The sequence below is a fragment of the Emys orbicularis genome, chromosome 2 (assembly GCF_028017835.1).
Source record: "Emys orbicularis isolate rEmyOrb1 chromosome 2, rEmyOrb1.hap1, whole genome shotgun sequence".
NCBI classification, from domain to species: Eukaryota; Metazoa; Chordata; order Testudines; family Emydidae; genus Emys; species Emys orbicularis.
The window spans coordinates 258,525,622-258,542,215 of NC_088684.1; the positions used below are offsets into that span (position 1 = coordinate 258,525,622).

Below are 16,594 nucleotides of genomic sequence, written 5' to 3' on the forward strand. Positions count from 1 at the left end.
CATCAATTCAACCTATTCCCGCTCTGCGGGAAAAACCTGCAAGGTTTGTACAGGCCTTTGTGTGAATGGTCCTGCCACACTGCCCTCAATTCGTTCCTGTGGAATCATTTTCTTTACAACGTAGCCCATCCATGCCCATTACATCAAAAACATTTTTTTGTTTGTTTGATATCAAATTGCTCCTAGTCCCCATAAAGAGGATCCTAAAACATGAGCAAACTAACCAAACAGAGTTGATTTCTATCTGAAAGTCCTTCACAGTTCAACCAAATACAGTGTATTTTACATGAGGAGATGATGCACAATATCTAATATTACATGTTGGAGGAACGCAGAAGGGGTAGGTTATGGGGAGTCAGAACTTACTCATATTTGGTCGACGGGCCCTTTAGAATTTCTCATATTTGTTTCTGTAGTGTCTTAGTAGATCTGTATGCAAACTCTACGTGGCATAGATTGTATTTTCCTATATTTGTGTATGAGTGCATAGCACATTTCTGGTACAACTGTAATACAAATAATTAACAGCAAATTCATCTGGTCTTGGAACTAATAACAATAACAAATATGCAAATGTTTTTTAAATGTTTTGATTTTGCAAGACTCCCATCTCTATCGTATTTCCAATGAGCCTTCTATGTATTGCTGACTTTTAAGTATAGCTGAGTTTTATTTCTACATCTTCCCAGCCCCATAAGCACACATTATTTATATGATGTTCTTAGTTAACAGATTTGATTTTCATGATTGTTAGTTGAAGTAGTGAATTTTAGTTTCTGTCAATACCATCCTAGACTGCATACTTTTGTTTACTTCTTCTTTAGTATGACAGAGCCTTTAATCTGGAGTAGATACTTGTGGTTATTTTAACACCAAACTGCTGTCTTGCATATAGCACCAAATATTTAAAATATAGAACTACTGTAAATTCTCTAGAATTAAGATTATATTCCACCAAGATAACACTAGGTGCCTTTCTTTCCCTTCACTTGTTCACACTACTTCAGTCCTTCTGCATATAATTTTGTTTACTCTACAGAAGGAAAGGGGTGAGAGAAATTACAAATTCAAAATATGCCAAATATGTCCTCTGTGAATGATTCCACTTTATTCTGTTGTGTTGTACAAATAAATATGCCTAAACCACTCATTTAATAACTCTTGTAATATAAATGATAATGACATACTATGTACAAATATTGATTTAAAACCAATTTGACTATTGTCTTCTTTTTGTGCAGATACGAACAAGCTTTTCTAACTAGTCTGACTGGGCTGAGGCCTGAAAAATATTTTTGGATTGGTCTTTCAAATATACAAGAAAAGGGGACTTTCAAGTGGACAAATGGTGAAGCAGTCTTATTCACGCACTGGAATTCAGAAATGCCAGGTATATATAGCACTACAATATTGGTTGGGGAGTACAGGGGCCACACTGCAATACTCAATGTTTAGACAAAAAAAAATTGTAATTCCCTTAGCAATTCATTCTATATTCTCTGCTGGATTGTACAGCAGTTGGCAGTTTGCAGATGCTTCTTTGGTGAAGGGTATCATTGTCAGGAATTTTGGTTTGCTACTTTGGTGTGAATGGTGTAAGTGATCTGCGTGCCTGCATTATGTTAGCCTGCTGGTTAGTGTTGAAATGGGATTGTATACAAGCTTGGAAAAAGCTCAAATTGAAATCGGTTCTGATTTGCCATTGTAATGGGAAAGACTGAGTTAGTGTTAGGGCTGGGCTGACATGGAGTACATAGTGTATGGTGGCTTAGAGAGAATGCTAGATAGGAAATAGGGGGTGAGGTGTCTTGTGATGTACTTGACCCCATCATAATCAGTATGTTACCAGAGGGAATATCACTAAACAGTTATATAGTTAGTTTGGGGTAACCTAGCATTGAATGAGTGGGGCCAAAAATAGAATTGAAAATTAGCCTTGTGAATATTAGCTAAGCCATCCTAAGTGTTCATCCTAAAAACCTGTTTTTTAATATGAAAATATCATGCCATCCTGCTAACAGGCTGTCCCTAGGACAGCTTATTCTGTTGAACACCAGATTTATTTAGATCACTTAATTATCTGAGGATATTTCAATGGATTCGATTCCATCTGCGTGGTTGTAATTCACCCCTTTGCAGAAGGCCAGCCCAATGGCTTGTGCAGCCCTTAAGTTCTGAAAATAGGGTTTAAGTAGGACTTAGGTGCTGCTAGACACCATGCCGACCATTCGCTATGCCAATAGTGAACAAAATTCTGCATTACTTTTCATAAGATCCTGTGGTTAGCCTTTATGTTCAAATGCTTTTGATGCATGTTGAAAAATGCCCACTGGCTTTGGTAAATCATACAAGGCATGTGTAAAAGAACTGTGGGCTACATAGATACAGACACTGCAGTCATCAAAAGGGACCAAAACCGGGGTCTGTTAAAACTGAGAACATAGCACCAAAAACACAAGCCTCTACCGCTTGAGTTCAGAGGAAAACTGTAGTTGTCAGAGACTAGAAGGTTGTGAAGCTGCTAGGGCCAGCCACTAAAAGGCAACAGGATGATATGTACTGACTAAGTATACTAGACATATATGTCCCTTAAATTCACTGAATGACCTTTGTGAGTTGAAAAAATTATCCATTTGAATGTGTGCAGAAATATAATTCGTTTATATCAGGACAGAACTCAAAGTTCATGAAGTTCTAGATGATACACAGTTTGGTTTTCATTTCTTTTTATATGTATAAAGGAAGAAAGTCAGGCTGTGTTGCCATGAGGACTGGAATTGCTGGTGGATTATGGGATGTTGTGAAATGTGAGGAAAAGGCAAAATTTCTCTGTAAACAGTGGGCTGAGGGAGTGACACCTCCGCCTATTCCAACAACAACTCCTGCCCCCACATGCCCAGAAGGTTGGGACTCAAACAATCGTATTAGTTTCTGCTTCAAAGTAAGTACAGCAAATAATTCTGAATTAATATAGACTCTGTACATGTTTGAAACACAGAAGTGCAAAGAAGAACTTAAACAATAATGACTTCCGTGCAGACTAGACATGTCTGCATTTTCTCTCCATCCTGAAAGGATCTCTGAGTGTTTTGTAAATAGGATTTACAAGCTATAGGTAGGGGTCACCTCACCCATCACTGAAATGCAGACACCAGCAACTATTTAATAATGCACAACAATAGGCGAGAGAGGCTTGCAACTGCTCCCCTCGCTTCTCACCTTTGGTGTTCAAACCTGACTTTTCTTCTCCCACATCTCTAACTCCTATTAAATTTTAAACTGTTTTTTCCTCATTGTTTGTATTGTAGTAGAGGTTGGTCTCACCAGTGCCCTCTGCTAGCTGTGGCTCAAATGTTTGCATGTAAAGTGAAACAGATTCTGTGTACAAGGCATTCTGTAATCTGTATAACACATTTTAAATTTTATACTGTCTGCTTTTTGATTTGTTAGATTGTATGACATCATACCATAGGGGAAATAGCTCATGTTTTTTGATTCTATGATGCATATAGTGTATCTCTGATTGTAAAATATACTCTCATTAGCCTTTTTCAAGAGATCAAAAGAAATCATGGTTGGAATCTCAAGAATATTGTAGAGCTATAGGAGGAGATCTGGCCACCATTAATGGTAAAGAAGAACAATATGTTATTTGGCGTTCCGTAGCGTGAGTATCTATCTATATTATGGTTATTTTTTCACTTTATCCATTAAATGAGAAAAATAAATGCCTTTTGATCCTTCCTGCAATAGTTGGTTTCAGCTAAATATTTATACTTTGGTACAATATTTGTCATCCAATTTAAAATATTTTAGAATTGTAATATTTACAATCAGTTAGGGATTCCAAAAGTTTAATGAATTGGTGTACTTTTGCCTGCATATTATTTGGGAATTTATAAAATTGCCACAGAGGTAATTTGGTACAACATAGGAAAATTTATGAAGGAGGAAAATGTTCACATAAAACTGGTCAAGGTTTTTATTGTTCCCTAGCTCTAACTAACCAGGTTGTTGAAACAATTTCAAATAGCTTTGCTCCTATGCAGGGAATGTCAATGCAATTACGTGGTCTCTAGTAAAGGAACTCATAACATAGGGTAATACATTATCAATGTGATCAAATGTATTTTTTAAGAAAAGCAGCGTGCACATCACAAAACAGGTTTTTCTAGTAATAGCTTCTGAAAACAATCCCCGTGTATTCCAAAACACCTAAATCAAATATTATTGGCCAAAGTTTCAATGAGGCCTTAAATTATGCTTGTAAATTTTGCATGTGCAGGTTAGAGCTCTGGACCTGATTCAAAGGCCATTGAAGTCAGAGCCTTATCATTGATGTCAGCAGGCTTTAGTGGATGCAGATAGGATAGTTACTCAGTCTTCTACTTTACTGCATGTGGAAATGCAAGCTGTGTGTGCAACTTAAAATAAAATAGGATATCTCCATTAATTTATTTATCTCCTAGAACTGGAAGGGACCTTGAAAGGTCATTGAGTCCAGCCCCGTGCCTTCACTAGCAGGACCAAGTACTGATTTTGCCCCAGATCCCTAAGTGGCCCCCCTTAAGGACTGAACTCACAACCCTGGGTTTAGTAGGCCAATGCTCAAACCACTGAGCTATCCCTCCCCCCTTCCAGAGGCAATTTTAGAGACCATTTTAACTTTCCATTATTAGGACACTGTTTTACCATCGTTACTTTCATTAATGATCATTATGCATAATATATCCTGCAATGAACAACTTGGAGGTTTTCAATAATTTTACATGCAAAAAACCCTGCATTTTTACCTGATTAAAATAAAAAGTTCCCTTTTTCTGCTTCTGTTCTGTTGTTGTCCTTTTTGGGCAGGGCAGTTTGTATGCAATTTAATTCCTTTGAAATTAATAAATAGCAATAAAACCCCAACAATATATTTACATTATAAATACTGATATACAAACTGCATATCTTCTGGCATATGGGAATACAAGTATATTATATGTGTGTACTCCTGTGCTTAAGGAGAGAGATGTTGTTTTGGATGCCTCACCCCATCCCCAACTTCATTAAAATTAAAACCAACAGAGTGTGGGCAGCTGTGAGCTAGTGGACTGAGTCCAAGACTGGGATATCTGGATTTTATGGTAGTCTTGATCTGATTCATTATGTGACTGTGAAAGGTCCTGAATGGATGGGTTGGTCAATAAGGTTAAAGTACTCCATTGATTCGGCCCATCTCCAACTGGGGGGAAGGCCAGAGCAACAAAAAAACAACCAGTCAAAACACCCCAACAGGGAAGTTGTCAACATTAACAGTTTGACTAGATAGCTCAGTGGTTTGGCCTGCTAAACCCAGGGTTGTGAGTTCAATCCTTGAGGGGGCCACTTAGGGATCTGGGGCAAAATCATTACTTGGTACTGCTAGTGAAGGCAGGGTCATCGACTTGATGACCTTTTGGGGTCCCATCCAGTTCTATGAGATAGGTATATTTCCGTATATTATTATTATTATTAATAAATCTCAGACAATGAGGCCAATTTTTTAAAGGTATTTAGCTGCCTAAAGATGCAGGTACGCACCTAATAAGGTTTTCAACAGCACCTAAGCAGGTTAGATACCTAACTTTTATTGAAAGTCTAACTCATTTAGACACTTTTGAAAATCCCACGAGGCACCTGTGTGCATCATTAAATGCCTAAATACCTTTTGTTAATTTTCCCAAATACCTACTAGCCAGCCCCGCCCCCCTTTGTTCTTGACTCTTTATTCTCCTCTTTATACCATTTGTACAATTTCTTGCTGCAGCGCAGTCACAGTAAAATCACACCTGAAGTTAAACCAGTGAGACTTTATCATTTAGATAAGTCCTCACACTCATTGTTTCAATCAGAATTTTCCACTGGGCCAGTATATGGTAACTCAGCATTTGGGACCTCTCCTACACAGAAATGTGACTCGGTATTTCATTTCTATATTTCTACGAGTCCACAGATGATCCTAGCAGTTGTAAATAGTTAATTTTAAATTATCGGATGACAGATTCTCAATATTCAGGTATGTTTCCAACAGATTTTAGGAGTATTTTCACAGAAAGTTTATGAAACTTCTTGGTGTGATTTAGATTTTTGAAACTTATTTCATATAAAAATGTTTCTCTTGTTTTTCTTTAATCTGTCTGTATATCTTGTGTTTTAGGAAAAATGGATACTATCATCAGAAATTCTGGATAGGTTTATATTATTTGAATCCTGATGATGGATTTGCTTGGAGTGATGGGTCTCCAGTGAGTGATTTAGTTTTTTCACAATTGTTTTTTTTTCTTTCTGACTCTGTAATCCTCATGCTTTTTTTTTTTAAATAATTTTATTCCTGAACCCCTGTTAAGCTGCCATGTGCAAGGCTGATGAATAGCTATCCTGTAGCCAGATTTTGTATACAACACACTATTTTTTGTATTGTAAAATATGTTTAAAATAAAAAATGAAGACTAAAAGTGACTAATATAATCATAAGGGAGTATATGTACACAGAGGTATAGTCACAAAAGAGAAATTGCTCTGACTTGCCTACAGGAAGGAGATTTTTTTTAATGTCTGTTTTTTGCCTGTCCATTTTTGGTGATAAAGGCTTGGTGAAATTGGTGTAGTTGTAAAATATAATAATGGTAGTTTAAAATACTATCTGTAACACCTAGAGCCATGGATTGCTGCCCCTTTACCCTTCTGTTTTGTAAAAATTAAAATGAATAAAATGTAACAGGAAATAGCTTAGGTCTTGTAAATTTACTCTTTTCCGGAGCTAATTTAGAACCTGATCCTGCAGAGCTCAGCACTCGATAGGTCATACTACTTGTTTGCCAGTGTAACTCTCTTGAAGCCAAGGTGTAAAACTGAAGCAACTGTAGTGAATTTGGCTTTGTGTGTGTATTTTCCAGTAGAACTGGTTTAAAAAGAAAAAAAAGAAAAAAAAAAAAGTTCAACAGAACATTTTTCATTTTGAAAATGTGATTTTTGTTGAAATTTAAATATTTTGTGGGTTATATTTTGATTTCAATGTAATTTTAGCTGGAAAAAATGTTGAAAAGAATCTAAAGAAGAGCTCTGAGTAAGCTCTAAAGCTTCTCTCTCTCTCACCAACAGAAGTTGGGTCAATAAAAGATATAACCTCACCCACCTTGTCTCTCTAAAAAGAATCATTTAGACTTCTTTGTTTTGTTTCAATAAGGTAAAATGTTTTGTTTCAATTTTGTTTCAGTTCATTTTGTTTTGATTTATACTGCATTAAATATTCATGTTGTTATATTTTATTTAATATATTATCATATTTCAACATCATAAAAACAAAACATTTTACCTTATCAAAACAAAATATTTTGATGTTCTCAAAATGTTTTGATGTTTCTGAATACTTTTTTTTGAATTTCCATTCTGCAAGAAATTTAGAAATTTTAACTTTTGATCCCAATTCAGAATGTGAACACATTTTGAAATGTTCAGAATTTTCCACAGAATAGAAATTCCATTTTTCTGACCAGCTTTATTTTCCAGCTTGACACTGGAAATCCAACTTGGGTCTTTCTGGTTTTCCTGCTGCAGAGCAGTTACTATCTCTTTCTATGAAGAAAATAGTAATACAATTATATTTCCACTTTAGATGATATATACAAACTGGGCCTATGGAGAACCCAATAATTATCAAGGAATGGAACTTTGTGTAGAACTCAGTGGAGATTCCAGCATGTTATGGAATGACAGGCACTGTGACTATGTATATGACTGGATTTGTGAAATAAAGAAAGGTATAATTACTTCCACCTTTAAATAAGAACAATAAACAAAACATAAATGATATTTTTGTCTAATTTAAAAAAATAGTTTTGACTTCAGAATGTCACATACAAGAAGTGAAATAAGAACAGTGTGAGAGTATTAATTCATCTGTCTTCATTAAATTTAGAGATATAGAATATCTAAGGGGTGTCCTGGTATTATATCCATGAGTCTGCCTTACTCTTTTTCATGCCCTAAGGAAGGGAGTGTGATTCTTGAATTTCATTCATTTTATTCTAACAGGCACAGATAGCTTTAAAATTGAATTTCAAATTGAATTCAAATTTTCCCTTTTCTTTTGTTCATGCTTTTCTCCAACAAATTCCTTTTGGATTAATATTTTCTGAGGTTTGATTTAAGTTTATTGGAAAGTTTTTTTTCTCTCAGATCAATTCAATCTTTTTTTTTTTTTTTTTTTTTTTTTTGTGTGTGTTTTTAAAATGTGAAAAATTGGTTCTCCTTTGCATGTTCTAATTAGACTTTTTTTGGCCAGATAACTGAAGCTAGATATTGTAAATTGTGGTTATTTTCCACATCTCTATTTTGAGATCCGAGATTCTTCAAGCCAAACTGAAGAAAATCAATTCCATAGTTTTAAAGCCACTGTGCATATGCAGTAGAATTTTTCTATTTCAGCTACTGAACCAATTTCCTTCAAACATGGTTTGATTTTTAGGTCTCAGAAATCTTCAAAACAAATGAAGTTTGAAAAAAACCAGGTCAGTAGCTTTAAAGTTATGGTAGCAGGTAAACATATCCAGAATTAGGATGACCTTAACAAATGTGTCCTGAACGTGTTGAACTCAAAGTTTGGATGGCTGGCATGAGGACACCTTTATTAAGGAATTCTGTTTTCTTGTGGCATCAAGCCCCAAAAGCTCCAAATCAAGGAAACTTCAAGTTCTAGAAGCAGCATAAATAGCTAATTTTAAGTATTTCAGTGACTGCTCCAGCAATTACCTCATCACAGTCTTTTATTTAGGGAGAGCATAGAGTGAAGGTCACATTTCAGATAAATGAGAGCAGAAAGTTAGAGCAGAAAGATCCGCTTATGATGGGTAAAGAAATTTCTGGAAATTCAATAGGAAATTTCACTAAAAGGTTAACACTTTTGAGATTCTATTTACTCAGCAAGGAAAATGACTGAAAACAGATGACATAGACAGAAAGACATCAAGTGTAGTGGAAAGTCATTTTCTGTAGTGCCAGCTACCAGGAAAATCCATGATATGACTTGACTTAAAGCTCAGAGGGTACCTGTGGCCTGCCTTTTATGCTACTGAGAAATTATCAGGAAAAGTGTTAAACTCCACTCCAATATATTGTGATAGTTCTTTTTTCAGCTGGTACTATGCATGAACTGAAAAATTTCACAAAAAAATTCAAAATTGTTTTCATTTTACAGGATTTGAAATGGACCTGTTGTAAAGCATATTTTCACAACATTTTTCAAATGAAAGTTTTATCAAAAACCTTATCTAAACGGTTAACATCTTTCATTTTCTGAAAAAAACAACAAGGAGTCTGGTGGCACCTTAAAGACTAACCGATTTATTTGGGCATAAGCTTTCGTGGGTAAAAACCTCACTTCTTCAGATGCATAGAGTGAAAGTTACAGACGCAGGCATTATATACTGACACATGGAGAGAAGGGAGTTACTTCGCAAGTGGAGAACCAGTGTTGACAGGGCCAATTCAATCAGGGTGGATGTAGTCCACTCCCAATAATAGATGAGGAAGTGTCAATTCCAGGAGAGTAAAAGCTGCTTCTGTAATGAGCCAGCCACTCCCAGTCCCTATTCAAGCCAAGATTAATGGTGTTAAATTTGCAAATGAATTTTAGTTCTGCTGTTTCAGAATTTGCAAATTTAACACCATTAATCTGGGCTTGAATAGGGACTGGGAGTGGCTGGTTCATTACAGAAGCAGCTTTTCCTCTCCTGGAATTGACACCTCATCTATTATTGGGAGTGGACTACATCCACCCTGATTGAATTGGCCCTGTCAACACTGGTTCTCCACTTGCGAAGTAACTCCCTTCTCTCCATGTGTCAGTATATAATGCCTGCGTCTGTAACTTTCACTCTATGCATCTGAAGAAGTGAGGTTTTTACCCACGAAAGCTTATGCCCAAATAAATCTGTTAGTCTTTAAGGTGCCACCAGACTCCTTGTTGTTTTTGTAGATACAGACTAACTCGGCTACCCCCTAATACTTGACTTTCATTTTCTGAAAATCCAGTTTCAGTAAATGAAAAATGTCATCATGGTTTTTTATAACATTTTCTGAAAAGAAAAATGTTTTAAAAGTTATCAATTTTTTTAACAAAAATTGTTTGAGAGAAAAGGCCATTTTTCAATGACAAAAATTTATCTGAAAAATATTAAACCTAGTAACACCTGTTAATGGATTGTTCCTAGTCTGCCTCTTATCTTCCACTGCACATACTAGTTTGTATACAAAATCAATACAAAAAGGAGGCATAGAAGCTTTCGCAGAGCAGTACAAGCATCTGCTGTGCCCCATGCATCTCAAAACAGTTCTAATTCAATTCTGACACACATTTAAAGGTAACTTACAGTGTATTGTGTATATATAAAGAATGACTGGAATCTAGTGCTTTGGGGCAGAAATGTTTTCTTTAAACTTTACCATATAAACTTGAGTACGGGCGGGGGAGAGGGAGGTTGTGCTACATGGCAATGAGGTGTATTACATGTGGTTTTATTTTATTTTACAGGAGCAAAAGTAAATCCTGAACCAACAGAGCCTCCTAGTCCCAGTGAGTTTTTTTAGTAATGTATTTTAATAATTATAATGAGAATAATATGTATGAGAGGGGCAATAAATATAGCCTCATTATTTTCCTTACAGAATATAAAATCACAGATGATGGATGGATTATACAAGAAGACAAGCAGTATTATTTCAGCACAGAAAGTGTTCCCATGGAAAAAGGCCGGGAGTTTTGCAAGAAGAATTTTGGAGATCTTGTTGTCATTGAGGGTGACAGTGAAAGAAAGATGCTATGGAGATATGTGAGCAAACCAGGTCTTGCTTCAGCAATTAGTAATCTAGTACAGTGAACATGGTCACCGAATATTTCACCTTAGAGCCTGATTCACTACTATGTTGTTCCAGTTTTATGCCCGTGAAAGCAATGTAGTTACATTGTCATAAAACTGCAATAATGCAGTGGTGAATTAGGCCTTTAGTTGGCAAAGTAGTCAAGACAGGGACTGAGTTAGCAATTGCCGGTTGATCTTAAACTTTAATTTGAATCAATTTATGGCTATAAATCAGATTTTTAACAAGAACCAAATTGCTTTGCAAAGTAACAGTTGTCAGAGTTAGCCACTGCTTCACTTGTCAGTCTCAAAAGAACTGAATAAAGTGGAAGTTTTCACCGATAAGATGGGCAGGATCTGGCCTGAAATTACTGCGCTGCTAGGTCGCTTGACAACTTCAAAATACCCTGCAGACCTGGAGACCTTAAATGCAATACTCCAGATAAAATCAAAGGCTCATGGTCTTGTTGATTTCAGCTTGTGTGTGTGTGTGTGTGTGTGTGTGTGAGAGAGAGAGAGAGAGAGAGAGAAGAATAGAAGTGGAATTGCCAACCATCAGGTTTGTCTCCTATCTCTCAGCATTGTATGACTGGCAAAATCTTGAGAGGGAAGTGAGAATTTGGGGCATAGATTGAGACCCAGGGAAGAGCTTGTTTACCTTGAGTGATTAGGAAATTTGGGGTAAATTCTCCTGTAGCCTATGAGTTGATTTCCATTTTATAAAATCCGACATGTGCTTATAAGGCAGACTTTCATTAAATAACAATTTTGCTCAACTGACTAAAGAGCAATAGTGAAAGGAGGTGAAGGATTTAATCCAAATCATAGGAGAGAGAATGTCCGTCACTAGAAATTTCTTTAGGTATTAAATCCAACAACTTTGAAGAGAAACTGAAATAAGTACTCATGTGATGGCCACCCTCTTGGCCAATATATTGGGGATTGAACTGGGTACCTCCAGAGCTAAAAGCATGAGCTGCTACGACTTAAGCTAAAGAGTCAAAACTCTATTGCTGCGGGATGAAACAACTTATATCCTCTGTGGATCAGCACAGAGGGGGACCTGTAACTCACTCTCCAGGCAGTTACACTAAAATATTTTTGATATATAAAGAGGAAGTGTTTAAGATTTATCTTTTTATTTTAGATCATGAAAAATGGCAAAGAAGATGCATATTTCATTGGTTTAGAACTGAGTTTGGATAAACAGGTTAGGTAAGTAAACAAGCAACATCAACGCTAGTCAGATGTACTGTAGTGAAACAGGTCTTGTGTTGGACAAAGCTGTGATTACAGAGAACTTTAGGGTGAAATTGTGGCCCCGTCAAAGTCACTGAGACTGTTTTGCCATTGACTTCAGTGAGACCACGATGTCCCCCTTAGTGTTTCCATTACTGAGGGTTGTAAAAATTTATTCTGGACTAAATATTGGCATAAAGATCTCAGTTCACAAGCATATTTAATTCAAAATTTTTAGAAAAATCCCACATTTGTTATTTATTATAGCATTTCTATACGATTGATCACTATAATAGCTACTTTACATTTTCTATAGTGGGGTGGGGGTGGGGAATTGAGTTGAATCGTGCACTCGGTTACGCCATTGGTCTGAATCTTACAAAGTAAAACCCCACTGAGGAATTTAAAAGAATGTTTATCTATTGATAAAGGACCAAATTCTGCCCTCATAGAAGACCAACTTCCATTGAAGTCAATAGTGTTTTTTCATTGACTCCAGAGGGAGTTGGCTCAGGCTCTTAAACCCTTACAAATCCATTAATTCCTTAAGAATATTAGAACATTAATATTTAAAAAAAAAAAACAACAACAACAACAACGAGGAGTCCTTGTGGCACCTTAGAGACTAACACATTTATTTGTGATAAATTTGTTAGTCTCTTAGGTGCCACAAGGACTCCTCGTTGTTTTTGCTGATACAGACTAACACGGCTACCCCTTTGAAACCTTTTTTTTAAAGTTCAGTAGTTCTGATGGATTTTGAAAAGTTGTACTTTGCCATTTGTTTTAAGTTTAGTAGTGCATCCCAAAAGATTTTAATTGGAGAGACAGCCCTGAGTTTTGAAGTTCTACCAGGTATAAATCTTTTTTTTTTTTAATTTGACTACCAATAGAACTGGATCAATCCAATTTCAGTTTAGACATATCTCCAGTTAACTCAAAAGAAAAAATGATTTTTTTAAAAAAATAGCTTTTACTCAGAAGGAATAGAAAAAGTGATGCTAGAGTTAAAGCCTGGATTGGGGGAAATGGGAGTGTCTGGATTCTGCTGTGCCATGCTGATCCCTAGCTTCCATAGTGGCCCTTTGGCTACATTCAGAATTGTCTTGGGTCCCAGGATTGGGAGGTACAAAGGGGTATTAAAATACTGCGCAAATCAGGGGCAAACTCAGCTGTAACACAAGGCCTGTGCCTTTGTAGAAACAGTAGGTTTGTTTCTCACTCGTTACTTTTCAACAAAGTTCATAGTTATATATAAGTACTTACTACCATATCTTCCTTCCTTGCAGGGGTCACCATGTATAATATTCCTTTTTGGCCAGCAGTTACCACACCATGGTGCCTGAAATATTGCAGGCTTTTCCTGTATTTAAAATAGGAAATAATTAACATATCTCAGGTTTCATATGATAGTAACTGTTGACTTTTTCATAGAAATCACTATATGCACCTTATCACATCTTCATAGTCTTGTTTTTTCTGTATTATTCATTATATAAATTGAAATCAATCAATTGTTTACAGAAAAATAAAAAACAAAAGAAAATAGACAAGGAGCTAGAATATGTACCATATTCGCCAACACACTTGGACTGTCTTTTGCTGCTCTAGCAATGCAGCTAAGCCATGTTTATGGCTGCTTTGCATCACCAGACCTGTGCCAAAGCAGCTGGAGTGTATTGGTAAATATAGCCAGATATTTAAAAAGAAAGTTAGTATATCTATAGATACAGAATAAACACAGGGATAATCAAAGTAAAAATATATAAAACATATTTTCTCTTCTCAGTTAAGTCTTTAGCAATCTCATAACTTTTAATATTAATGGAAGTTGGACAAGTAAAGCACTCTAAACTAAATGGTTGATAGACTTCTTCAACATTTTGCAAAATGATTTTTGTAACATGGAAGCAAATAAATTTATGCATAAATAGGTTCTGTTTTGTCTGACTTTTAAGCTGGATAGATGGAACCCCTGTGAATTTCTTAGCATGGGCAGCACATGAACCCAACTTTGCAAACAACGATGAAAACTGTGTAGTCATGTATAAAAACTTAGGTGAGTAATATGACATTTCTGGATTTAATTTTTGTTTTCTTTGTGTAGGTCATTAATTTTTGCTTCTGTGGTTTATTTCTTTTTCTTTTTAGAGGTATTACAAAAAATTAACTCTCTTCATATGTGTTTCTATTGTATCCAGCACAATGGGACCTAACAGCGGCCACTGGGCATGGTTGCTATATAAATATTAATATAAATATTAAAAGTATTATTATAAATAATATTATTATTAACTGAGCTAATGTGCTACTAAGAAATTAATGTGGATGGCATAAATAACAAATTCTTCAAACCTTTCCATTGCCTTTCATCTCAGGAACATAAGAATGTCCATGCTGGGTCAGACCAGTGGTCTGTCTTCTGATAGTGACCTGTGCAGGTGCTTCAGAAGGAATGAACAGAAAAGAGCAATTATCAAATGATCCATCCCATGTCATGCAGTCCCAGCTTCTGGCAATCGGCGGTTTAGGGACACCCGGAGCATGAGACTGCATCTCTCACCATCTTGGCTAAAAGCGATTGATGGACCTATCCTCCATGAACTTACATAATTCTTTTTTAACCCAGTTATATAGTTTTGGCTTTTATAACATCCTTTGGCTGATTGTGCATTGTGTTTTTTTAAACCTGCTGCCTGTTATGTTCAGTGGTTGACCCCAGGTTCATGTGTTATGTAAAGGGGTAAATAACGCTTCCATATTCACTGTCTCCACACCATTCATGATTTTATAGACCTCTATCATATCCCTCCTTCATCATCCCTTTTCTAAAATGAACAGTCCCAGTCTTTTTAATCTCTCCTCATGCAGAAACTGTTTCATACCCCTAATCATTTTTGTAGCTCTTCTCTGTACCTTTTCTAATCCTAATATATCTTTTTGAGATGGGGTGACCAGAATTGCACACATGGGCATATTCCTGGATTTATATGGTGGCATTATGGTATTTTCTGTTTTATCGTTTGTCTAGCTATCCATCCCTTTCCTAATGCTTCCTAACATTGTTAGCTTTTTTGACTGCCACTGCACATTGAGTAGATGTTTTCCTAATAATTGTTGTTGCCCTTTTCTGAACCTTTTCCAATTCCAGTATATCTTTTTTGAGATGGGGCAGCACATCTGCACGCAGTATTCAAGATGTGGGCATAGCATCGATTTATATAGAGTCAAATATTATATTTTCTGTCTTATTATCTATCCCTTTCTTAATGATTCCCAACATTCTGTTCACTTTTTTGACTGCCGCTGCACACTGAGTGGATGTTTTCAGAGAACTATCCACAATGACTCCAAGATCTCTTTCTTGAGTAGTAACAGCTAATTTAGACCCCACCATCTTGTATGTGTAGTTGGGATTATTTTTTCCAATGTGCATTATTTTTCACTTATCAACATAGAATTTCATTTGCCATTTTATTACCCACTCACCCAGTTTTGTGAGATTCCTTTGTAACTCTTCACAGTCTGCTTTGGACTTAATTATCGTGAGTAATTTTGTGTTACCTGCAGACTTTGCTAGATCACTGCTCACCCCTTTTTCCAGATCATTTATGAATATATTGAACAGCACGAGTCCCAGTACAGATCATTGGGGGAGTCCACTATTTACCTGTTCCCATTGTGAAAACTGACCATTTATTCCTACCTTTTGTTTCCTAACTTTTCACCAGTTATTGATCCATAGAGAACCTTCCCTCTTATCAAAAGACCACTTACTTTGCTTAGGAGTCTTAGGTGTGGGACTTGTCAAAGGCTTTCTGAAAATCCAGTTATGCTATATGAAGTGGATCACCCTGGTCCACATGCTTACTGACACCTTAAGAGAATTCTAATATATTGGTGAGGCATGATTTCCCTTTACAAAAGCCATGTTCACTCTTTTCCAACATATCTTGTTCATCTGTGTGTCTGATAGTTCTTTACTACAATTTCAACCAATTTGCCTGGTACTCATTCAAGAGTATAACCATCTGATCCTGGTGACTTCTTATTTATCAATGCGTTCCAATATTTCCTCAATTGACACCTCAATCTGGGACAGTTCCTCTGATTTGCCACCTAAAAAGAATGTTTGGGAATCTGCCTCACATCCTGAAGACCAATGTAAAGAATTCTCTGTAATGGCCTTGACTTAAGTGCTCCTTTAGCGCCTCAATCATCTGTTGTTCCCACTATTGGCAGGCTTCCTGCTTCTGATCAACTTAAAAATTTTTTGCTGTTAGTTATTGTGTCTTTTGCTAGTTGCTCTTCAGATTTTTTTTGACCTGCCTAATTATACATTTACAGTTGACTTGACAGAGTTTATGCTCCTTTCTATTTTCCTTTGTAGGAAATTTTTAAAGGAGCCTTTTTGCCTCTCACTACCTCTCTTACTCTGCTGTTTAGCTGTGGTGGGATTTTTGTTGTTGTTC

General features: G+C 36.2%; 1 protein-coding gene across 1 annotated transcript in view; it reads left to right on the forward strand.

Annotated features, from left to right (window-relative positions):
• Positions 1–16,594, forward strand: part of LOC135873632 (macrophage mannose receptor 1-like) — an 80,602-nt gene that overhangs the window by 34,302 nt on the left and 29,706 nt on the right. Inside the window, exons 11-19 of the mRNA XM_065398273.1 lie at positions 1,242–1,390; positions 2,742–2,941; positions 3,546–3,667; positions 6,182–6,269; positions 7,640–7,784; positions 10,556–10,597; positions 10,690–10,853; positions 12,031–12,098; positions 14,081–14,181. Coding sequence (XP_065254345.1) covers positions 1,242–1,390; positions 2,742–2,941; positions 3,546–3,667; positions 6,182–6,269; positions 7,640–7,784; positions 10,556–10,597; positions 10,690–10,853; positions 12,031–12,098; positions 14,081–14,181 — 1,079 coding nt within the window. The remainder of the gene's footprint in view (positions 1–1,241; positions 1,391–2,741; positions 2,942–3,545; positions 3,668–6,181; positions 6,270–7,639; positions 7,785–10,555; positions 10,598–10,689; positions 10,854–12,030; positions 12,099–14,080; positions 14,182–16,594) is intronic.